The 25,009-nt window shown below is 41.6% G+C and overlaps 1 protein-coding gene across 5 annotated transcripts; it reads left to right on the plus strand.

Moving 5' to 3' along the window:
• Positions 1-1,232: 1,232 nt before the first annotated feature.
• Positions 1,233-23,396, plus strand: sas (stranded at second). 5 transcript variants are annotated; one of them, XM_036819020.3, is made up of 10 exons: positions 1,233-1,390; positions 2,819-3,288; positions 13,240-14,573; positions 17,597-17,882; positions 18,092-18,724; positions 18,788-19,030; positions 19,393-20,400; positions 21,070-22,095; positions 22,507-22,731; positions 22,795-23,396. In XM_036819020.3, the coding sequence occupies exons 2-10, from the start codon at positions 2,910-2,912 to the stop codon at positions 22,800-22,802; spliced, it is 5,142 nt and encodes a 1,713-aa protein (XP_036674915.3). In that variant the 5' UTR covers positions 1,233-1,390; positions 2,819-2,909; the 3' UTR covers positions 22,803-23,396. The 5 variants fall into 5 exon arrangements, with proteins under 5 accessions (XP_036674915.3, XP_036674917.3, XP_036674916.3 ...); XM_065866655.2 differs by having other exon boundaries at positions 1,262-1,390; positions 2,822-3,288; XM_036819022.3 differs by lacking the exon at positions 19,393-20,400 and having other exon boundaries at positions 1,234-1,390.
• The last annotated feature ends 1,613 nt before the right edge of the window (positions 23,397-25,009 follow it).

The raw sequence follows: 25,009 nt of genomic DNA on the forward strand, positions 1-25,009 counted from the left end.
AGATAAGGCCTTGGGAATTCCTGGTTATGTGGGTTCGCTGATACAAATTGGAATTTCCTGTATGTTGTTGTCTTAATTTTGAGTTAACATTCCCAATTTTATTGCGATATGAAGCGATTAATAACTTTGTATGCATCATAGATTTTTTAATGATTGAAGACGTTATAGTTTGGTAGTTTGTAATATTAAAATATATATATGCAAACTAAATATAATGGTTAATACTATTTATATTTAACACATATTCGACCTTTTCTAGCTTTTAACATTTTGACGCTTACAAGTACATACAAAAATTGTAATTTACATTATTGTAAACATTATTCAAAATATATGATTTCCATATTTTTTCAAGCTTTTGCACCTTTAATATTTTAAGTTATTTTCAACATATTGAACTTCTTTGTTCTTAGTAATTCATAATTTTAAATGTTACCTTTTTATTATAATACGTTGAACGTAATATTTATGAACATGTTTATTCAGTTCCAATGTACCCTATTAATTGAGTGAAAATATATATAACTCTTTCGAAACTGTAGACATTTTAATTTATAATTCAATCAAAGTAACGGTTATAGGGTAAGAGGGATAATGTCTTGATACCTCTGTGACCCCAAGCATCCCTGACTCATAAGCGCTCAGCATCTATGGAGATGCATGGCCATTAATCCGATTCGACTGTTGAGCTCTTTCAGCGAGTCTGAAAAAGAAGTAGAAGAAGAAAGAAACCCAGACCGAAGGCGTAATCGGAACAATGAATGCCAACTCGGCTTGTCTTGGGTTTTTCAATGGGATTGAGTTTTTCGCCAGCCAATTGGACAGTTCAAATAGTTCGCTGAGTTCACTTGTCAAGGAATTGACTATTGCAGTTGCCTTGCCAAAAAGAAAAAACCCAGTCTTGTGTATGCATCATGGTCGTCTTGTTTCGGATCCGTCGACTTCTAGAGAGGGCCTTACGAACACCCACACGTCCAGAAACAGCTACAGGTACAGATGCAGAAGCAGAAACAGCCTAGGCACACCTGAGTGTGGGTGAGAGCGAGCGTTCAACCAGGGTAATGGGTATTATGTATTACGTCTCTGGCTCTCTCACCTGTTGAGCCCAGCTGACGGGGGAGAAAGAGCAAAGCCAAAGTCAACACAGTTGGCCAACTGAGAGGAGCGGAGCGGAAACCAGTTACCTGTTGGCCGCCTGCAGACCGTGGTGAGTTGGCAGCGCTTCCAGCCAAGATCCATGCCATGGTGCCGCCGGAGAGATCAGTTGGTGGTCGTGCTTGAGACGGAGCGGTTGCGATCCGTATGCGATCGCGTTTTTTCCGAGATATACCCCGCGCAGCCTGCCCACAAACGTGGCCAGATAAGAGGAGATACTACCTTTTCTCGCCGGGTTGGTGCTAATCTTCCCTTTTAGTGAGCCCCTGTGTGTGTGTGTGTGATTTATGCAAATCTTTGCTTTCTTATTGAACAAACACAAGATCTGGAAGTGAAATATACAATATAGAGGCCGACAGAAAGCAAAGAGAACCACGAGCGAAAACATTCCATTGAAAATACCGAAAACAAGTTTTCTGCCTCCACCTCCGAAACGCTTTATTCGTTGTTTGCTTTCTGCCATTTGCCATTTCTACATAAAAGGAGTGAGAGTGAAATGTGAAATGTCAGTGCAAATAGCCACCAACTTTTACAATGACATCATTGGTTGTTAACTAAAACAAATATCAGTGTTTGCCAACAGATATAGAATAAATATAGCCGCCTGCTGTCTAATTGCCTTCGAGCCAACTTGGCCAAAAAGGCTTTGGAGCGCATTCTGCGGTCTGCAGCCGTTTTCAGTTGCAGTTTCTGCTGCTGCCGTAGGAACCGGTTCAAATATTTTCGCTATCGCAATTTGGGTCTAAGGTTTTTGTTGCTGTCGTTGCATTATGGCGAATTGCATGAGCATCGACTGCGTTGCATATACATAGTATATCTTTTTCCTAGAGCCCAATTTGTTGGCATTGTTTTTGGCATGCTGGTTTATTTGCCTAGTTTCTTGTTTGAATGGTGAGAAGTAAACATTGTGCTAGATCAGCCCAAAAATGAAAGATATTTATGAGGCGCTCTGGGGCTATGCGTAAAGTTGTACATCGAAATTAAATATGCTAAATAGGATTTTCATATCGTAAATCTACACAGGTTCCTAAAAGTTTACGCATATTAAAATGAACAGAAACTTAGTGAAACAAAAGACTTGGGAAACGAACTTGTATGAGTGTTGGCATTGAAGAGGTCTATACTTTCACGGTAAAAATGGTAACAATTTAAATGTATGACGTAAGAAATACTTAATTATTCAGAGCAGCAATCTTGAATATGTTAAAAAAATTTAGGAATATTTACAAGCTTAAAGTCACTCAAAAGTTAGTAAGCCCCTCAAAAATGATTGATTCAGACACACGTAAATACTAAAGCTGATAAACTTCCCATATTTCAAAGCCAATACATATAAGAAAGTTTCCCAGTAATTCACAGAGTGATCTAACAAATCACTCAACAAATCGGCGGGCAAAATATAGACACTTGACACTTGAGAGATCGTTATTCAACCGACTTTCAGCGGAAATGACAGCATTTGGGGTTACCAAACCGAACCAATGACAAATAAAAGAAACCGCTGCCACAAATGTCGTGTGAACTTAACTAACCGCAAAAGAAAATCCCAAAACTCAAAAAGAGAAAACTAAATAATAACTAGTGAACAAAAGTCGGTAATGAGTTATCGAGACCTTTCAAAGATTGAAAAGTACATGTAATTTATTTAATTCCATATTTATAGAAGATTACTATAAATTAACAATAACAAGTGCAAACGAGTGAGAAAAATCGAAGAGGAAAAAGCCAAAAAAAGGGGAGAAAAATTAACCAAAATGCAAACGTGTAGAAGAAGAAAAGCCTCAGGCGACTCGGCCACAATCATGTGGAGTAGAATGTGCCTGGCCACTCTCTGCGGATTACTGCTGGTCGGCATTCAAATTGAGCAAGCGGCGTCTGCGCCTGCAGGCGAGGATGCAGCGGCCACAACGATGCCACCTTTGGATGCCACAACAGATGCCCCAGACGGTGCAGCAGCCACCACAACGCCAGCAACGCCAGCCACTCCATCTACTCTATCCACATCCACAATTGGCGTAGAACAAAGCAGCAACATCAGCAGCATAACCGCCGAGGCGGCGGATGGTTCAACGACTTCCACTTCCACGACGACAACCACTGAGGCGGCCAACAAATCGAATGCAGACGAAACTGGTGAGTCTCAAAAGCCCAAGTCCCAGCCAAAAGCCATGAAAATTATAGATGCCGCTTAAACGCGACGACGCTCGACTAGATGAGCCATCTCATCCCGATCTCCGACCAGACACTTTAATCTCACCTTCTGGGCCGTAATCAAATCTGGTTCTCTGAGCCACCAATTAACGCCGCGCCGGTGCGTGACTTCTGGTCCGCCCTTTTCATCCATTTCGTTTCGATCTGTAAGCCATTTCTCCATAATTATTTTTCGATTCGGTTAAATGGAGCGAACAAGAGAAATTTTGGTCTACTAATGGGTGGAAGAATATTTGGAGATTTGAGCGCTTTCCTGTTGAATTACTTAGTTAATTGTGCGGCGTATCAAAGTGAAAATATGAAAATTATGGAGCCAGAAGCTACATCTTATAAGCAGCTTCCTCATGAAAAAATACTCTCAAGACATTTAAATTAAGCAAAGTGCATTTTAATGTGTTTGTAGCCAGGGGGAATTTGGTATCTATATATAGAAAAAAGGGTTTAGGAATTGATATAGGGTTTTTATATTTTATATTATCCAAGTTAAGATATGTTGGTATGATAATAATGAGGAGTAATTTTTTACCAGAACTTTCCAACATGTTTGAGTTCATCTTAGATAGAATGATGAACTTTCATACACGTATCTTTTAATAAACTTCTTTAGTGCAAAAGTGAAAGGCTTCATTGTTCGGCGTTTTGTCAAAGCCAATCATGTTTGGGAAAATTAGGTTGCAGGTTAATTGCCGAGTTCTTGGCTGTAACAGTTTTGTAATTAGCATGAATGTTGATTTAGGTTTAATGTCAGTTACACATAAAATTCTTCTCGTTGCAAGCACGCTCCTAAAACCATCAATTGGTTTTTCATTGTTTTGATACTTTTTCATCTTGTTTCATTGATGACTTGATAAAATAAGGCCCCACAGATCGATTTAGCTTAGGTTGTTGCCTCGGAGAATGGGAACGTATTGCTATAAAGGGGACTGGCCTTTTTCTGGTTGCTCTAAATGCCACGGGGAAGTTAATGAGATTTAACAACAAACTTTGGGCTGATAGTAGGGTAAGCCTTCACAAATTACTCAATTTAAATGCAAAGCAGCCGACTGTCATGACTCATGCCCTTAACCTACGTACCAAAAGCAACTATGGGTTAGCTTCGGGTAATTTTGGGTGTCGGCATTTGTACACCAACATGGAAAGTCTTTTGGCGGGGGCTAATTATATAAATATGTACCTAGGAAATTGGCTAAAAAAGATAGATAGCAATTAGTCATTGACAGATTTGATAAATGAAACACCTACAAACTTGGAGAAGACACCGCACCTGATTAGATTTGAAAATGGGCATTCCAAGTGATGCAAACTCTTAATTTATTAGGCGTTGAGTGGGTTGCTAGCGAATTGGAAATTTAGATTATATAATTAAAGCAAATACATATATTTACAAATCAATTATTGGGCAAGACTTTAGACAGTTGATTAACTGGTTTGTGTTATAGTTGCAGCAACTGAAACAACTACTCAAAGTAACTATAAACTGTCAATGGATCTACAAATATAGAAATAACACTAGCCAACAGATACTTTTAATGAGTGGCAAAAAATAAAAGAAGGCAATTTAATTTCATAAATGTTTTCAATATAGTTCCATATCATGTAAGGCCCGGTGCTTTCGGAATCTCCCGCTATTATCGACCTTTTTTACAGCTCGCCATTCAACTTGTTTTGTGGAAAACCCCAAGCCAAAAGAAACATTCAGGGGCCAGCAAATTGTTTACAGGCCGAGGAAAAAATTCAACAAAGTAACACTAATCAGTTGGAAAATTGCACACCACAGCTGGCTGTAGTTGTACTTGAAAGTCGAGTACATAAATCATTTATGTTAATTTTCCGTTTTGCGGTCCCATTTGAGTGCTAAATTATGGCCTTGATATGGTGGATTTACAAAAAATGCAGACACGGTCCTATTGAGCAATTTTCAATGCGTTGGCATTGCAAGTCAGGGACTGCACTCAAAATGGCTTGCCAAAAATAAATAAATATATTTTTAGGTATACACGAGGTCTCTTGAACAATAATACGTATCACGAAATTTATAAAATTCAATAATGTACATAAAGTCTGAGGTAACGACCTCAATCAACAGGCCAACTTGTCTTCGGCCCACTTTCTTCAAGGGAAAATGTTCGGCAAATAAAAAACACAATGAGTAAAAATGAAAAGTGCAGAGTGACCTGTTATTATGTGGACTTGTTGATTGTTTATTATTTTTACAAATCATAGCAAAGTGAAATTTACATGTTTCTGGCACGATAGTCGTGAGTTTTGGTATTGAAAACAGTCCGCATCATTTGAGCTATGCGAAGATGCTGTGCTTTCGGATGACAAGTTAACATTTATGCGAAAACATTAAGTTTTTCTGAATGGAAAACACTCAAGGCAGGGTACAATCTCAAGTTTGTGGCTTAAGTCTTTCGTATGCTGCGCCCATGTGATCTTCTTCTTCTCTTCCCCTGCCATGTTTATTTATATGGCTGTTGTTTTTCTGTTTCTTATTTATTCGCCCGCGTAACTGAGAATTTCTGCAGAAAAAGGCAGGCAGACAAGACTTTTGTTTTCTCGAATTTTTCAAGGATACCCATTCCAGCGTGAGTGTGAGAAATATTTCTGTGGAGGGTGTGGCAATTCGGTGCGTGATTTCTGACATCAACTGCCGTACCTTTCGCTTTGGGGTTCATGCTCGATTAGCTTGCGAATTTCATGCGACCGCTATAATGAACCGATAAGTAAAAGTAGCTTAAAAAAGGCTTTTCAACCGGCTAGTTCGAAAAATACGTTAAGTGTTATGTGCGGAGTGACAAGTACAACAACATCCACACTAGGCGATTGTTAATTGTTGGCCGTTAGCCGGTGGGCTTTTTGTTGTGCCATTATTATGGCTTTGTACCCAGACACTCAACGCAGCATCCAGCGGGTTTTTGCGCGAGGGAAGCGCGAAAGTGCAGACAGAGACAATTAACATTTTGGCCGTAAATATAGCTTTATAGATGTTTCGAACTCAAGTGTCGAAAAATCACTTTTGTGCTTTGAACTTCGAGTGGGTTTTCCACGACGGATTCGCGGGCTTTCTCCGCCAACCGAACACTTCACAGCCTCCCAGCGGACAGAACCAAACGGGTTAGGCAAGTGAAAACCCGGCCTGGCCTCAGTCTGAACTCAATCGTATTTATGTCAGGGGCGCTTATCAAAATACGGCAAAAATTGAGTTCAATTGTAACTTGTTTGAAAATATGCATTAAGCAATGGCATCAATTCCACTTACAGTATCATGCAATTCCCTCCCTGGTCTAGACATGCGTTGGCTGGCTTGCATTTTTTAAATTAGATAATTTTCATATATCTTTTTCTCACATACATGAATGTACCTATGTTTGTAAGCAGTGAGAAAAATGTAGCACAGAAAGGCAGTGTGCGGCTAATTAATGCATTTTAATTGCGAATACTTAGTGGCTAAGCGAGTGTGTTGAGTGTGCTGGGGCAATTATCTGTGTCATTGAACGGTGCCGAGCGGGAGAACGTGGACAGGAAGCCCGAGCTTAGAGCGGGAACCTCAAATAGAAGAATGGAAATAAATTTAATTAAATGTTATGAATAATATCTACTGTTATTCGAGCTAAAAGATTAGCAAGGGGGTTCCAGCTGTTGTCCAATTACAGGCAACATTTATATGCGGAAGTATTGCATACTATGTATTTACTTTAATTTTCAGAAAAAAACATTTCTAAAAAGTCTTAATGATTTTCGAACATCGATTAATTAGCAAATATGAATACTAATTTTTCCATATTAAATAAGACACTTAGCAGTCGAGTTAATTATTTAAGCAATTAACCAATTAACATTGTGCATTTAATTTTATTTTAATATCCAAAATTGTAAGTGTGATTATAGATACGATTAAAAATAAAAGTAAAGAATATATTCTTGGTCTATAACCAATCACACAATTTGTATAGAAATAATAGACAGAATACAGTTCACAGTTATGTTTACAAATTCTATAGTTACCTAATTAATTTTGTATTTTGTTAAATATTTAAAGGTATGATACCATTTAATTTTATTTTAATTCAATTCTTACAAAGATTGTAAGTAAGTAAATTGATGGCTTTGATTACTAATTCCTAAATTGTAACATACATAATATCTATACTCTAACCCTCTGTGATCCACTCTGAGCCATTCGATTGACCTTCAATTCCCAACGCACTTTGGCACTAGTTACAATGAGCTAGTCAGCGGCACAAAATCCACACACTCAAGTGGTTCAATTCCAATCCAAACTCCACTTCCAATTCGATTTCATGGCCGGCCAACCAACTCGCATTCACTTGGCTAAAAGTGTGTGGTGTCATTCCGTTGAGATCAGATACAGATACAACTAGAGCTGCAACTACACCAGCTAAGTGGCGTTGTGTTTAGTCATATTGTTGTTTATACTTATTTCTGCCAGGGGTCTTTGTCTCGGCTCCTTCAGCTCGAACTCTAAATGGACAATGACACGCGCTCTTGGTAGTATTTGAAACTTGTTTTGCTTTAGCATCGGGCACGAGTACTCCTTCACCGCCACATTCCTCCCCCTTTTTCAGCGGGTCAAACTGCATTTTCGTTGTTGTTAGATGCACATGAACTTTCGAGTGGAAAAAGGTCAAACACTGGTTGGGAAATAATTTTGCTTTATTGCCGAACAGTTTGACTCGTCTTCCCCGTTTGCTTGTTAATGATATTGTTGTGACTGTTGTTTTTATGTTGTTGAGGAATTTTACCCTATCGCAGATGCTCTTACATACCTGACTGGCCGCCGACCATTTGATTGTGTATTCCTATTCTTTTTTGGTTTCTCTCTCTCTGGTCTAAGCTCATTTTTATGTCATTAGCCAGATAGAAAGGCCGATAAAATGCCGGGAACTATTTGGGTTAGAAGCAAGCTCAGTTAACTGCAATTGAGATGAGTTTATGATAATGTTGTGTGGGTACTTTGATCTTTTTTCCCTGACCATCATAATGGAACTTGAAGTTTCTACAAAACTCCGGAAACAAATCAAACCCAAAATTATCACTTTGAAGTCTTTCTGTCAGAGAATTGTTTCTATATCCATGTATAATTTCAATTCAACACGCGCGCCATTGAAAGTTAACACTTCGTTTCACAAATTACCATACTCGTCTTTTGTGGATTATCATCTTTCTGGACAAAGGCCATGCAATTTCATTAACATCAGCAAATTCCTAAAACAAATACAATAGGTAAACCTTCGGAGGGGGCCTTAATTAAAAGTAAAATATAATCAAAATTAACACCCAAAAAGAAGCGAATGAATTCAAATGCAGTCAGCAGATTGCGTAATCAATTCGAATTTGTTTATAATTTGAAACTAAAACCGGACCACTGCCAACAGCTGCATAACACGGTTATATACGAGTAAATATATATTTGGGATTCATGACACACTCTGAGGCATGACCGTTACATTGCCCAAAACCAAAAAAGGTATAGCCTTTCCCTTCCCTTCCCGTTCCTCTCTCCTGCCTTCCGATGGCTATTGCCGCTTTTATTTTTGTTGACACTTTTTGCGCATTACAAAACTCGGCCAATAGAGTGATAAAGGGGGAGGAATGGTGACAGGTTAGTGGGAATCAGAGGCGTGGGCATGGTCATTAGGCAGGGTTCACTTTGAAGTACTGCTTCCGGTTGGCCACGTTCAGTGCTTTCGGTACACCACGAAAAGAAATTATAGATGCGGAAATTGGAAAAAAAGTTATATAGATGGGAAAAACCAGGGAAAAGTAATGGATAATAGAACTTGTATCTTAAGCTTTAAAAATTTTAAACTGATTTATTTTTCAATTATATAAATAAGTAATTTTTATAAAAATATTGTTTCTACCATATGACGTTGTAGTACACAAGCTTTATTATAAATACGGGTCGGTTCCACATAATTATTGTTTTTAATCGATTTGAGGAAAGAAAACACATTTCAAATGTATAGAAAATGTTTAAGTTATTTTCTAACGTTGAAACTAGCACTCGAATCATATTAATATTATTTATTATGGTGTATGAAAGTGGAACCTTTATTACCAAAACTTTTTCTTTAGTTACGGGTTCTCACATTAAATTAGCTTTTTCAAAGAACGGCGTGTTATAAATTTCAAAAATAACCCCTGGACGAAATGAATTGACCATGAAACTCTTTTCCCATCTCATTTAACGCACAAGCCATTATCAACTCTAGATCAATGGTAACCATGCCCCGAAGAAGAACCACTATCCCACCTAACAAAGACATCCGGTTGGCATGCAACGCTTCATGGCAGCTTGTCAATTCTAAGCACATCACTTATGGACTCCCCTTTGCCCCGTTCCACAACCCCTGCCCCCAAAAGCGATCTCCCACTCCCCTGACCAACTGTCTGTTCATTTGTTTGTTTGCCAGAGCCGCAGAACGTGCGGCGACTTAGAAAAACCGCAAATGAGTTTGAACTACCGGACAGCAGTTTTGCATTTCTGCATAAGTGGCCTGTCCTCGGGTGATTGTTTGCGGTGCTGATGGTGGTTAGCATTCGTTGTCGCATGCATATATATCATAATCAAGCTGGCTGACCGGCTTAGCGTTGAGTCATAAACTATGCTAAACCGAAAGCCCAGAACAATTCGAGGCGAGGGAACCAATGCAGATACAGAAACTCGAGTTCGTTGTCTGAGTCTTTCGTTTGCAGTCCAAGAAAATGGGGATAAAAACACAGGGAAAAACATGCATAACGGAAAGGCAGACCACCAAACAAGTCCTATCTTTGCAGCATGTACCAGTTGGTTATATATTTATACATATATTTGTTCATACATAAATTGAAGATGCCTGGTTTCGCTTAACGAGTGCTGGTGAAAAATGAAAATCAATGACAGTAAAAGACAAATTGTGCGCCAAGTAAAAACAGGCAAAACAAAAGGAGTGGGAGCACCGCAAAGGCCCTCGAACAGTTCGCGTATTATAAACGACTAACCGTGACAGCAAACAGCCCGTCGAAGAACCAAGACCGAAGAACCAAGAGCCGAGCTCCACAACTGCAATGGCAACCCTAGCCGGAGCTCGAGATGGAGCTGGAGGCTGCCAGCAGCAGCATAACGAACTGAAATTCAAGGTTCATGTCAGTAACCCTAAGCTCCAGTCCCGACACAACAATAAAAGCAACAGCTAAAACATAAAACACACACATAAAGATGTTCTCGCTATATAGAAATCGGCTAGGGCCTCTTTCACCCATTCACTCTGTCGGCTAACGAACTGAACTGAGCTCTGCTAGAAGTTATACCCTTTAATAAATTGGAAACCGCACCATTGTAAAAGAAAACAATGTTCTAGATTAATTGATTTTTAAATTGTTGTAAGAACTTTCTAGTAATGGTGTATGTTTGAAATATAATTAGATTCCTACTTACAGAGTTATAGATGTATACAATTATTTGATTGCACATCGGGGTTTCTGAATTTATAAGGAATTTGATTGATGAAGTGTAATGAGCCATTATTAACGTCACTTTAAAAAGACTTCTGTGTACTGTTTTAGCTTTTTATAATCACAAATAATATTTAAAATTGATATTGCTTACAATTCCTAACTCTCTAGCTCTCATGGTTTGATTTTTCAGAACTCCACCAAAGAAATTTATTTTAGTTTTTGGTATAGAAATAATACCTTTCTAAATCTTTATCATACATATTTGTAAAAGAGTATTTCCATTTCGAAGTTTTACTTTTTAGAGAGGTTCTTAGCGCTAAATTGGCGTTCGTTGCATGCCGACTCCGACTGCAAGACTGTCTTTGACTGCCTGGCTGACTGACTGACTGCCTGGAAGCGTCGAGTACCAAAGAAAATTTCATTTAAGTTCTCTTTTTTCTTATTGGAGCGACGACAACTGTTGCGTCTGCACCAGGTATCAGGAACAAGGGACTAGGGTCTGGAGTCTAGGGTTTAGGGACCCGGGATCCGGGACCGCTTTAATGCCTATTACCACGCATGCATGACAGTCGCACTCCCCCTCCACCCACACTCCCGGTAGGCCTGTCTAGGCGGAGGACTTGACTGGGTAAATGCCGTCCCCATGGGGTCGCATTCTACTCCATTCCCGTCCCCCACCCCAAAACTCTTCCATGAGTCAGTGATGTGTGTGCGATGGTTATTTACCATTCCAACTGGATGATCGAGTGCCCGAGTCCGTTGAAAATTGCAGCTAAACCATTTTAAAGTTATTACCGGAATGAGACAGAATTCAAATGGAAATTTGTGGAATTCTTTGACAGCCACGGTAATCAAACATAATTATGTCCCAGCCAAAAGAATATTGATTGACTAACTCGAGAAATCTGAACTTAAAATTGAAAGATGGGCTCTTGAGGAAAATGGTTTCCCATCAATTTAGCTTCTTTAAAACCATTTCCCATTCATGTGCAGCAATTAGCAATCAAGTTCAAGTTCCCCTTAATGAATTAACTCGTAATTGAATGTTCCTGTGAATAGTCTGCGTGTTGGGCAGAAACAATCTTGAGTCTCTTGGGCATCCATGGGCGAGTCAAGTGTTTTGTGTCTGTTTTATAATACAAAACTTAAAGACCCCTTACTAAGGTCGTCATTTATTTATGACATGAGTTTTGCGCCCCGAAACTATGCCCGAAAACAAATGTAATTATATAAGAGAGGCCGGCCAGCAGAGAGAAAAGAAAATCACAAAGAACAACAAGTTACGGGTCTGGGTTGTCCGAGCCCACAAAAGAGCTTTATAAGCCAACCAACTCAACAAAAAAGAAGCAGGAAAACCGAAGAGAAACAAGAATTATATCATAAAAGATGTGGAATGGCTGATATTTTGGTCGGGGCTTGTCCGCCCGGGTCTTCCGAGAATGGACCGACCTGTGGACGATGATTCAGCAGGCAGAAGACGCAGGCAGACGGAGCTTAATGAATACCTTGCAGATTTTGAAGAATTGATGCTGCGGCAAAAAACCGAGCCGAAAACAGAAATTACGTTTCAATGATGGCGTTGCCAATGCGAATTGCGGATGGCGATGATGATGATGAGACGCGTGAGATATTTCCAATACGATTTAAGTGGTTTCCGCTAGAATTGCAAAAGAATTCTGTTCGCCAGTTACCGTAAATGTGGGACAAAGCCTTAGAGTTTGTTTACCCCGGCGATGACTCAATTCTAGGGGACAATTTAGAACGGAACCTGGATATAATACTGTGTCCATCCAATTTGTTTACTATATACTAAGCAATAATAATGATATCACATTGACCAGAAGTCCAGCTTAATCACATTGTCTTGCTGGCCTAGTTCCCATTACAATATTTATTTATAAGCACCGTAGAAATTACATTAGCATAACAAAGTTATAAACTTTTATATCTCGTAGTATTTAATGAGCGTTGAAAGGAGTTGTAAAAATCGCATAAATATAATGGAGTTTAAGGACCGATGAGGCACTAAAATCTATTGATGATGATTGTTAATAAAGTCATAAACATAACAAATCGTCTGTTTAATATAGGTACCTGAACTTTTTTTAATATTCAGCTGAAGGAGGTAGTATGTCCCGCTTTTCACTGGAAAATTTAAAATGAGATAAATTAGTAATAAAAGCCTTAACTACGGTTACATATCTTGACCTTTTGACATGGCAATACAAGTATTTGCCCAGGCATGTTTATGATCGATTTAAACTAAATTATAATAGCGATTTATGGCAAGAGACAGAAAGCAAGGTGACATAGGGCTTAGATAATAGAAGATTTTAAATTAAATTATTTTGCTATAAAAATATATTTACTATGAAGAAAGTCTAATAAAAATTGTTCTTTATTTTTCAGAGTTCACCACAATTTTACCGGTGCCGAGCAGCCTGCCAGGGGAGACCAGCATGCGATCGACGAGCATTGAGCCCATCACCTCCACGGAGCCCACGACAACGCCTCGCCAGGAGGTCGAGGGACCCGACCAGCATCCGGTCTTTTCCAACACGGAACCAGATCTGAGCCACATTCAGCACATTCCCCTGCGGGATGAGCACGCGGAGAGCAGCGGCGATGCCACCACCGAGATGCTGCGGGAGCAACAGCAACACGAACAGGATCAGCAGCAGAACGAGCTGAATCAGATCTCCAACGAGCAGGACGACGTGGTCAAGGATCTCAACAATTTCCGACATCCGGCCACACTCATAACGGCCAGCAACAGCAACAGCGAGGAGAACGTTGAAATCGAAAGTGACAAACAAGTTGAGACAACGACGGCAGCAGCAGCCACAACAACAACCACCACTGCGGCAACAGCAACAGGTACACCAGCAACAGGTACGCCAGCAACATCCAACAGTTCGACAGAGGCCACCGTCCAGAGCGAGCGCGAAGAAGATCCCTATCATGTGCATATACTGTCCGAGAATCATGATCGCCTGGCCGAACACGAAGATTATCAAATGCTCTCGACCAGCACCGAGGAGTCGTCCCCAGCAACTTCCACCAGCACCAGCACCACCACCACCACCACCACAGAGTCGGGAATTGTGGCTGGTATTGTTGTCAGCCAGGAGAACAAGGCAACCGCTGAGCCATCAACTGCAACCGAGTCAACATCCACATCCACATCCACATCCACAACAACAGCAGCAACTTCGTCCACATCGCGAGCACGCGCCATGCATATGAATGAGCCAGAAAATGAAGCGGCCACCACAATAATGCCGGACAGCGAGTCGGGGCCAGTGATTAACATTGTTGAAGGACAACACATGCTGCAGCAGGAGCGGGAGGAGGAGAGGAAGGAGGCGGAGAGGGAGGAGGAGCTGGTGGTCAAGGAGACGGAGAGCAGCTCCACCACCGAAGCCTCGACCACCACCACCGAGCCGTCGCCATTCGTGGCCTTCGCCGGCGAGGGACGTTCGGCGGGTGGCGGCGATGATGTGGAGCTGTTCCTGCACCACAATGCCAGTACCCACGAGCAGCTCATGGACCTTAGCGATGTCAGCATGGATGGGGACCAGAACGAGAGCAGCAGCAGCACCACCACCAGCACAACCACAACTAGCACCACTTCCACCACGACCACTGCCCAGCCGGAAACGGAAATGCCGAAAATCGTGGAAATCACCGCCAGCGGAGATACCATGCACCGCGAATGCTTGGCCGAGAACAAGAGCTATAAGGTTAGTATTAAACTAAATTCAGAACAAAAGATATATGTGGAGGTCGTAAAACTGTTAGTACCACAAAATTCCAGCAGACCTCTTAGACAAAAACCCTTAAGAATTGTTTCAAAAAGACAAAAATGTCTTTAAATTAAAAATAAAAGTGGTATTTATAAGCACAGTCTCCTAAATTTTAAAGTCACTTGCGTTTTACAAAAGAATTCGATTAACTGGTATTAAAGCTGATCTGTAATTATATATTATATAGTATATAATATTTTAATAGTACTGACTCAGTTAAAATAGTAAGACAAATTGAAAGAATTAGGAACAGATACAAAACTAAAATATAACAAAATAAGTTTTCTAACATTGCATATCACGAGCCTGTTATAAAAATAACAGTCATTAACCAAACAATCAATGAGGAAGTTCATTCCGACTCAGTTGCTCGAATACTTTCAACTTTTGACATTTGCAACCGAATGACGTCAATAGATCTGGTTATTGTTTCCGATTCGATTTTACTGATAGACACAATAAAACCATTTGTTCAAATCCAGTCCGACCGAAATGCCAGGCTTTATGACAGCCATGATAAAATCAAAATAGAATATGTGTCAGATCCTGACAAGGAGAGAAAGCGGCGGCCAACGCCTCCATTTCCCTGTCGGCCTGCCCACTTCCTGGCACGCAACTCCAATTCGCCTTGTCGTCACCTGGATTGCATAATGGCAACGAGTTTGGTGCTCATAATGAAACCGGTCAGAGTCAGCCCAGACTTCCAGCATCCAATATTCAGCGCAGCTGCCTCTGCACTCCAAAAAAAGCGGCAAAAATATTTTTCGGTTAGCTTTTCCCGGCTGCTGCTCGCCCAAGCAGCAATTATGCAAATATTTGCGCACCTTAATATTAACAGAAAAAATGCACGAAAAAGGCAGGCTAAGGAAGAAAATTCCAAGAAATTGCTGGGCTGTGATTGATGTTGACATCGCCTCTGTGGTTGCGGATCAGCCCAACCCAATCTCGGCGCCAATCGCCATTCCCGATTACCAGCAATCATCATAACAATGTGACAATTGCTGGCATTTTAGATAAGTCATCAGTCAAAAATAGACCTATAAATTAGAATGATTCGCTTGAACAGGGAAAACGGTGTCGCCTTATCATTCAGCTAATTAACAATCATCGTACAATTTAAATTTCAATAATTTGCTACACGCCTTAATGCGTCTGTCCAAGTGTGACGTGTTCATCAAACGTTGCACTCGGTCTCTGCGCCTCGAATAATGGCGTCCAGTCATGTTAGCTCCATATCTCGGCCTGCATCGACTGTTTATATATATTTTCAGATAGCTAGATGTGGCTGGAGCAACGCCTGCAGCTGGCACTACTTACTGACCAACCCATTTTCAGCTGCGATGCCTGAATCTTGGTGTTGATTTTGTTTTAATTAAACGAACGTTGGGCTTTTCTTTTCTCAATACACTAACTATAAGTGGGGGATAAGAAATTTGGCAAAGCATTGAAACCCAGCTTATGAGCTATACGAATTTTATAAAATGTATTTACTTTCTTAAACTTTTCCTTTTAATTTGGTTAGATTTGTTTTGTTAATAATATATGTCATTATATATCTTCTTATTGGAATATTTCATAAGAGCATTTACACTTTCTTACTTTCCTCTCCTCATCTTTTATTTATATCGTTTTTTCTTAATCTTTTAAATTGTTTGTGCTGTAGTTTTCATAATCGAGTTTGCGGTCCGCTTCGATATGAAATAATTTTTGCTTTCACTTTTAATGAATTGTTGTCGGCGGCTGATCGGCCCTCCCCCTTCAATCGGCCCCTCCCTTCTCCTAAGATTTTTTTTAAATCGCCATCGATTGGCGGACACGTGCAACATGCCAAGCCGCATGCCGCAAATGTTTCTCGAATGAGCAGCCAAATAGCTAGGAAAATAATCAAATAAATTGCACAGTTTACCAAGTGTTTTTTCGGTTTTCCTTTTCAGTAGTTTATTGTGCCAAAGTGAGCGTTTTGGGGCGTTTGGTCTTACTGTTTTTTATGGACGCCAAGGCTCAAAAGTTCGCAAGAATTGTGCTCATTAGGTGTCATTAAAGAAAGAGGGGAGGGCAGCAGAACAGAGGGTCATTAAAATACTGCTGACCATAACAAAAGGGCGTGAATTCTTACACCTGAGAACCTCATAATCGCGTCGAAAAACTCCACTAAACCTTTAGCCATTGGCTAATTAAAAGAACAAAGTGCAGACAAAAGGTTTTTTCCACTCGAACAAAAGACTCTGGCCACGAACTTGCGTGGGCTCCATCGAAATATGACATATTTGGTTATTGGAGCACCGCACACAGAGCAGGAAATCTCAGCCCATGATTGCCTTCAGTCAACAAGGCGGATGATTGATGAGCCTACTCCACTCACTTGTTTAGTTAGCTGTGCAAATTGACGTAATTTCTGCGCAAAAAGCTTTCACACAGCGAAATGAAGGAAATGTGTTTGACAAAAAATAAAAGTAGCTTAGTAGGTCGATCTTCGGTCATTACCGGTATGAATTTGCGGTTGTTCTTGGTAATCAAATTAATGACTATTGGTGTAATTTGGGAGTCTCTCGAAATAGTGAAAGTAGTGGTTATTTCTTTTATAAGAATTGAGAAAGGGAAAAGGGAATTGCAGGGCTACGAAGCTTTTTGCTTTGATTAACCCTTTATTGAATTTCTTGGCTTAGTCGATGTTTGGTAATTGTTGAACTGGTTTCTTTTTTATATATTTTGTTTAAACTAAAATTATTATATTTCCATTACTTCAACTAGGAAGCAATTATTATTAATTATTTAATTTTTTTTTCCTCGAATACTTTAGTTTTACGTGCTACAATAGACATAACTTACAGGTTCACAGCTTGAACTATTTAATTATACTTTTAAAATGACTATTAAATTTAAAAGAAGTCATGTTTAAGTAGGAGAAAATTGCTATAAACTGAATAACTTAGACTCTAACCTCTCACTAAAATCCGCAGCACGGCGAACTGATGGAGCGGGAGTGCGACGAGCGGTGCACCTGCAACCGCGGCGACTGGATGTGCGAGCCCAGGTGCAAGGGACTGAGCTATCCCCGCGGCAGCCAGCGCAGCATGGCCAATCCCAACTGCCTCGAGAAGGTGGTGGAGGAGGACGAGTGCTGCCGGGTGATGGAATGCAGTGAGCCGCTGCTGGAGCCCACAGTGGTGTCCACTGAGGGTGCTGCACCTTCCACTGAGAGAACAGGAGAGGCTTCTGTGACCCTGCCCCCTAGCGAAGATGAAGGTGAGTTGGCTCGAATCTTAAAGGCAGCTTTTTGTGGCTTTGCTGTAGACGTAGCTTGTATTGCATTCCCAAATCATCATTTTTTGGCTGGCCAAGCTTTCTAACATGTGCCGTGTTCTTTGTGCCCTCCATAAACATGTCCCATCCACGCTGCTCACGCCCATCGTTCATTGCCACCTGCCCACCTGCCACCACCCACCACATTGCAGCCACGCCCAAGCCGCGCAGTGATTGCCACTATATGGGCGGTGTCTACAAGTTCCGGGAGCGACTGGAGATCGGATGCGAGCAGATCTGTCACTGCGCCGAAGGAGGCGTCATGGACTGCAGGCCGCGATGCCCGGAAAGAAACCACACTCGGTTGGACAAGTGTGTGTATGTGAAGGATCCCAAGGACGTGTGCTGCCAGCTGGAGCTGTGCGATGTCACCCTGGACGATCATGAACAGCAGCCAACGCCGCTGCAGAGCAACAACAGCGAAGATCCCGAGGAGCCCAACCCCTATGGTTTCCAGGAGCAGGCTCGCGAGGCTGGCGGGGCCAAGCCCACCTGCAACTTCAAGGGTTCCGAATACGAAGTGGGCCAGCAGTTCCGCGACGGCTGCGATCAGTTGTGCATTTGCAATGAGCAGGGCATTCACTGTGCCAAGCTGGAGTGCCCCTCGAACTTTGGCCTGGATGTCCAGGATCCGCACTGTATCCGCTGGGAGCCGGTTCCGGCGGACTTCAAGCCCTCGCCGCCGAACTGCTGTCCCGAGAGCATGCGGTGCGTCGACAATGGCACATGTAGCTACCAAGGCGTCCAGATCGAGAACTGGTCACCTGTGCCCGCCAACTTGTCAGGTAAGATCGTGGCTTGATCCATTCCATTCCCATCCCGCTCGATCATGTTTTCTTTCCATACAGGCTGCGATCAGCATTGCTATTGCGAGAATGGACGCGTGGAGTGCCGGGCAGCTTGTCCTCCAGTTCCCGCACTTCCTCCGGCTGACTTGCCCTGCCATCCGGCCTTGGCCCGTCTGCTGCCCATTCCCGATGACGAGTGCTGCAAGCACTGGTCCTGTGCCCCCCAAATACCAAAAATTGGAGCTGCCGGTCAGGACGAAGAGGAGGAAACCACCTCAACCCATTCCTCAATCACAGCAAATGGTAAATAAACATGCATGACAGAGTAATCCTTTCTTTTTTGGACTTTGCATGCCATAACCAAGAAAGTGTTTCCATCAAATCGCTCCATTTGTCATTACAAGATCATTTTGAGTTTGTTTTATCTATTATAAGCTGGTTTAGTTTACCTAATTGATTTGTTGCGCTTTTGCTAGCTATCTTATTTGAGCTCTCTACTGCCATTTTTATCGCGCTGACATGCTATTTAATTTCGTTTTACTTTATTTTTTATTTTCTACGCTCATCACAACCAATTTCAATATTGTTATTCACGCTATGCATTTTGTAAATAATCAAACTACAACAACCAACCAACCAACCATCCAACATGCAACCGATAACAGAAACCACAACAACGACAGCGACAGCAAATGTTTCGACGAATATACCTAGCAAAGCGCCTCAAATCAAGAAGGATGAGGATAAAAAGTCATCCGCAGGTGGAGCCTTCTATCCCACCCTGGATGGCAAGCCACCCAAGTCGATTGGCGGTCTGGGGATCTTCGAGAAGCCCGAGAAACCCGAAAAGGGCCACAAGAAGGTTCAGCATCAACAGCAGCAACACCAGCAACAGGAGCAGCAGCAACACCAGAATGATGTCATTTTCGATGGTGATCGCACAGAGGAGCAGGAAGGACCTTTGCCACCGAACGGCGGATTTGTGCCCTTCCAATTCGGCCACCAGCATCCGCATCAGCAACATCTGGGCCCCTTTGGATTCTACAATCCCGTGAAGCCCGTCTACGAGGACTATAATCCCTACGAGCCGTATGATGTCAATCCCAATGGTACGCCGCAGGGTAAACCACCACCGGTGCCCACTAGTCAGTCCGATTTGTTCAACATACTGGGTGCTGATCAACCAGGACAACAGGGTCATCCCGGACATCCTGGTCATCCTGGACCTCCAATTCATCCTGGACAAACGCAAAAAGACAATCACAATCTGGGACCACAAGTGAGAATCGAACAGATACTGCAACACCTGCAGCAAACTGTTCCAGGTGGACCACCACCTTCGCCCCACCAGCAGCAACATCCACAACAGCAACAGACACCGCAGCAACACCCCGGTCATTATGTGCCCATTGTGCACAGTGGAGTGCCGCCACCGCCACCAGGACATGGCATTGCCATTGTCGATGGCCAGACAGTGGCCTACGAGAGCTATCCGGTAATCCCGGGATTGGGAGTTCCGCCCCACCATCCGAAGCAGCATCAGACGACCCCGCAGCAACACTTGCAGCAGACAATCCTGCCCAGCTCGAGCACCACCTCGGGACTTTCCACGCAGGCCAGTGAGCACAGTCTGCACCAGAACCAGGACAAGCTGTCCAAGCAGCAGCAGTCAGGTTGAACACTCTATTCTAGTCACCACACCCCCTAGATCTCCTCTACTCTGCTCAGCTCTTCAGCAACAACAACAGAAACACTGCGACAGGGTTCTACTGTACTAACTGAGACAACACCAACCACAAAAAACCTACAACAGACACTCGCATACACACATCCACCACAATCACCTACACACCCATTTAGCACAAAAGATCATCCATCACTAACATGCTTGCAGCTAATCCGCAACTAAAACGATTTCCAAACGAAACTCGTTGATTAATATCCGGGATACAAATACTAACTGAAATTAAAAAGTTAAGTCAGAGATGAGCAAGAGGTGATTGCCGTGGGAAGTTCTAAGGAATCACCACTATATAAAGCATGTTTTAGTTTAATTATCTTTAAAAAAGTTAAGGAAACGACATTACCAAATTATATTATTGGCAAAAAATGTGAAATGTTAACTTTCTAATATATTTATATTCTTTTTTCCAACTGTGCTGAATATATATACTATTTTCGGCTTATTTTTATATTGTAAATATCAACACTATTTAAAATATTCACTTTGTATTTGAATGTAAATGTAAATTGTGCATTTTTATGATCCCTAGTATTGCTCATCTCCTTTCTTATCTCTTAATAATCATTCAATTAACGTAAAATCTTTATTGACTTTATAGGAGCTAGCAACCTACAGCCCGACATCGAAGTTCATACCCTAGAGGCCATCGATCCCCGATCGATTCGCATCGTCTTCACCGTTCCCCAAGTCTATGTGAATCTCCATGGACGCGTGGAGCTGCGCTACTCTAATGGACCCAGCAACGATACTTCCACCTGGGAGCAGCAAATCTTTGCACCGCCCGAGGACCTTATTGCCACCTCCCAGATGGAATTCGACCTGCCCAGTCTTGAACCGAACTCCCTGTACAAGGTGAAGATCACCCTGATTCTTCGCGATCTTAACTCGCAGCCCACAAGCAGTGTGTACACCGTGAAGACGCCTCCTGAAAGAACCATCACGCCTCCACCTCCGTTCACCGATTACAGGCCAGACTTCCAGGACATCTTCAAGAACGTTGAGGATCCCGAACTGACGGTCAGCGAAACGAATTCCAGCTGGTTGCAGTTGACGTGGAAGAAACTGGGTGACGACCAGATGGAATATGTCGACGGAGTTCAACTGCGCTACAAGGAGCTGACGGGCATGATCTACTCCTCCTCCCCGCTGATTCATCGCACCCTGACCAGCTACACTATCCAGAATCTCCAGCCGGATACGGGCTACGAGATCGGACTCTACTACATTCCATTGGCCGGACACGGAGCCGAGTTGCGTGCCGGGCACATGATTAAGGTGCGAACTGCCCAGAAGGTTGACGTGTATGGCTTCGATGTCACCGTGAACGTAACTAAAGTCAAGACCCAGAGTGTGGAGATCTCGTGGAATGGAGTGCCCTATCCGGAGGACAAGTTCGTGCACATTTATAGGGCCATCTACCAGAGCGACGCTGGCAAGGAGGACTCTAGCGTTTTCAAGGTGGCCAAGCGGGACAGCACCACTGGTACCCTGATCATGGATCTCAAGCCAGGCACCAAGTACCGTCTCTGGCTAGAGATGTACCTGACCAACGGCAACACCAAGAAGAGTAATGTGGTCAACTTCATTACGAAGCCAGGTGGTCCAGCCACACCGGGCAAGACTGGTAAGTCGACAGATCTTGTAATAGATTGGGCTTATAAAGTAGTTATAATTATTTTTCAAGTCTTGCAATTTTTCGAAAGGATCCTAAAGGGATTTAAAATGTTTGGTGAGGGAAATTTAAAAACAACGTATCCATTTAAATCAGATATCCTTCAAATTGTACTTTCAACTTGTTAACTTTTAAACACTTTAATTTTTTTATTATTTGTTTTATTTCGATTATTCACATTCTCAGATATTATCAGGTTATTTATTCTTACAAAACCATTTTAAAATTCCAAAGCGTTTTATTATATTTAAAGACTTATATTTTGATCTTAATAGAACTTCCTGGATTTTAATTACATATCATTTTTAAAAGCGTCCTTATCCATTTCGTAACGCCAACTTACTCTCAATATTTTTTTATTAGGCAAACTTTTGACCGCGGGCACGGACCAGCCTGTGGGCGATTACTACGGCCCTCTTGTGGTAGTTTCAGTGATCGCCGCCTTGGCGATCATGTCTACTCTGGCCCTGCTACTGATCATCACCAGGAGACGGGTGCACCAAACGGCGTCCATTACGCCACCACGAAAGAGCGACGCTGCCTACGATAATCCCTCATACAAGGTGGAGATCCAACAGGAGACTATGAGTGAGTACAGCCCGAAATCCCATTGAGATGCAATATTAAATAATTTAATCCTTACATTTTCAGATCTGTAACTGACTCAAATACCTAGTTTAAATCAGATTCTTGTAAATATTGAAGGAAATAGAAACGGAAGAAAAACTCAGTGTCAGTAAAAAAGTATAAGTTAAAATCCAGAATCAATCAGATTAAATCAGATGGAGAGTAAACAATTTTCTTAATCCGGCGCAAGATCAAAAAATTTGTTCAAATCGGAATCGCCGCCATGTTGTATGTAGTGGTTAAGTAATCTAAAAACACACATCTTTTGTTAAACAATTTGTGACTTGTGTAAATAGAGAGAGAGTGAGACAGAAGGAAACACCCTATGGAAGAACTAATTGAAAAAGCTCCACAACTAAAATTGGCCTCGCTGGGCACATCGACTCTTCTAGCGATTTCGAAATGCATACGAGTTTAGTTAGTTTAACTTGTAAATTTTAGCTTTACACTTATCATAATTAAAAGGCGCATCAGCAGAACCAGCAACGACAGCAATATTTGGCACAATGATGCGTTCTTTAATTAACAGTCCATAAATATTTAAATTAGCTTGTAAAACGTACAGAGATATGCATATGTATGTGTGTATGAATAAATAAAGAAAAGATAATAAAACCATAAAACAATGTCCTTAACTTTAATAATTGGGCCTTGTGTCATCAAAACTGGATCACAAATTCTTATACCCGTTACTCGGAGAGTAGAAGGGTATAAGCATTTCCGACTCTTTAAAGTCCTAGTCCGTGGGTTTATACTAATGGTCGGCACGGAATACAATGATTGCTGAGCAGAGCTAATCCCAAAGTGCACTTTACCCGGAACAGCACCCTTGATTCAAGATAATTTTGTTATATTTTTTTTATTTTGATTCTAAAATGCATTGAAAAAGACTTTAAATAGCATCTTTGGTTTAGGATAGCATAAGTGTTCGCTCTCGGAGCAAGGACAATTAACCTGAATTAATGCATTGTCGGACAGCAGCTGGATCCCATAGCGAACGATTAGGGAAATAGGTCTTTAGTCAAACAATGAAAACGAACCGTCACATTTCCTTGTCTACACCGATGTAATTAATGAGCCTGTCGATTGGATTTCAAAGGAAATGGTTTCCGCAAGTGTAGTTTTAATAAATTAACCTTATTGAGTTTTAAAGAGACTATTAGGGTATTTCCTACACTGTAAAGTTGCTGAATTATTGAATTTCGGTAAGGTATTTTCAGATGTTCCATACAAAAACCGTTTTCATACATAAAACCGTTTATAGTTTAAGACCTCATCTCTCGGGCGGGTAGAAAGAAAGACAGATAGACGGACATTAACCTGATCAATAATATATTTAATGTATACGCTCTAAAGCTGAAAAAATCATGTCCCAAGATTTGTTTTTCTTTGACATAGGGCTTAAGTTAAAGCTCAAGCAACATACCTGTGTAGATAATTAATGAAGCATGCCGAGCAAGACAAATTAAGAAAGTGTATTTACTTAGTAGATCGTATAATACAATTTCGTCACAAAAGTTGGTAGTAAAACTTTTGTATGTTGAAGGTGCGTTCGTCACTAGTTGTTTACCTCGTTAAGGGGTATTTATACCCGTTACTCGTAGAGTAAAAGGGTATACTAGATTCGTCGGAAAGTATGTAACAGGCAGAAGGAAGCGTTTCCGACCCCAGGATCAGGATCACTAGCCGAGTCGATCTAGCCATGTCCGTCTGTCCGTATGAACGCGGAGATCTCGGAAACTATGATAGTTACAATACTGGGATTAGGCACGCAGATTCCTGAGATTCCTGCGCAGCGAAAGTTTGTTTCAGTAGAGTGCCACGCTTACTCTAACGCCCATAAACCGCCCAAAACTGTGGCTCCTACAGTTTTGATGCTAGAATAAAAATTTTAGCTGAAATGTATTGTTCTCATCAATACCTATCGATTGACCCAACAAAAAGTTTGCCACGCCCACTTTAACGCCCACAAACCGCGAAAACCTGTGACGCCCACAATTTTCATGCTATATAAAAAATTTCAACTGAAATGTATTGGTCTCGTCAATACCTATCGATTGACCCAAAAAATAATTTGCCACGCCTACTCTAACGCCCATAACGCTTAAATCTGTCTACCGCCGGTAGGTGGCGCATTTCAATCTCGCTTTGCTGCTTGCATGTCTCCATTTCCCTTTGGTCCCTTTAGCTGAGTAACGGGTATCTGATAGTCGAGGTAGTCGACTATAGCGTTCTTCCT

The sequence above is a fragment of the Drosophila suzukii genome, chromosome 3 (genome assembly GCF_043229965.1).
Source record: "Drosophila suzukii chromosome 3, CBGP_Dsuzu_IsoJpt1.0, whole genome shotgun sequence".
Taxonomy (NCBI): domain Eukaryota; kingdom Metazoa; phylum Arthropoda; class Insecta; order Diptera; family Drosophilidae; genus Drosophila; species Drosophila suzukii.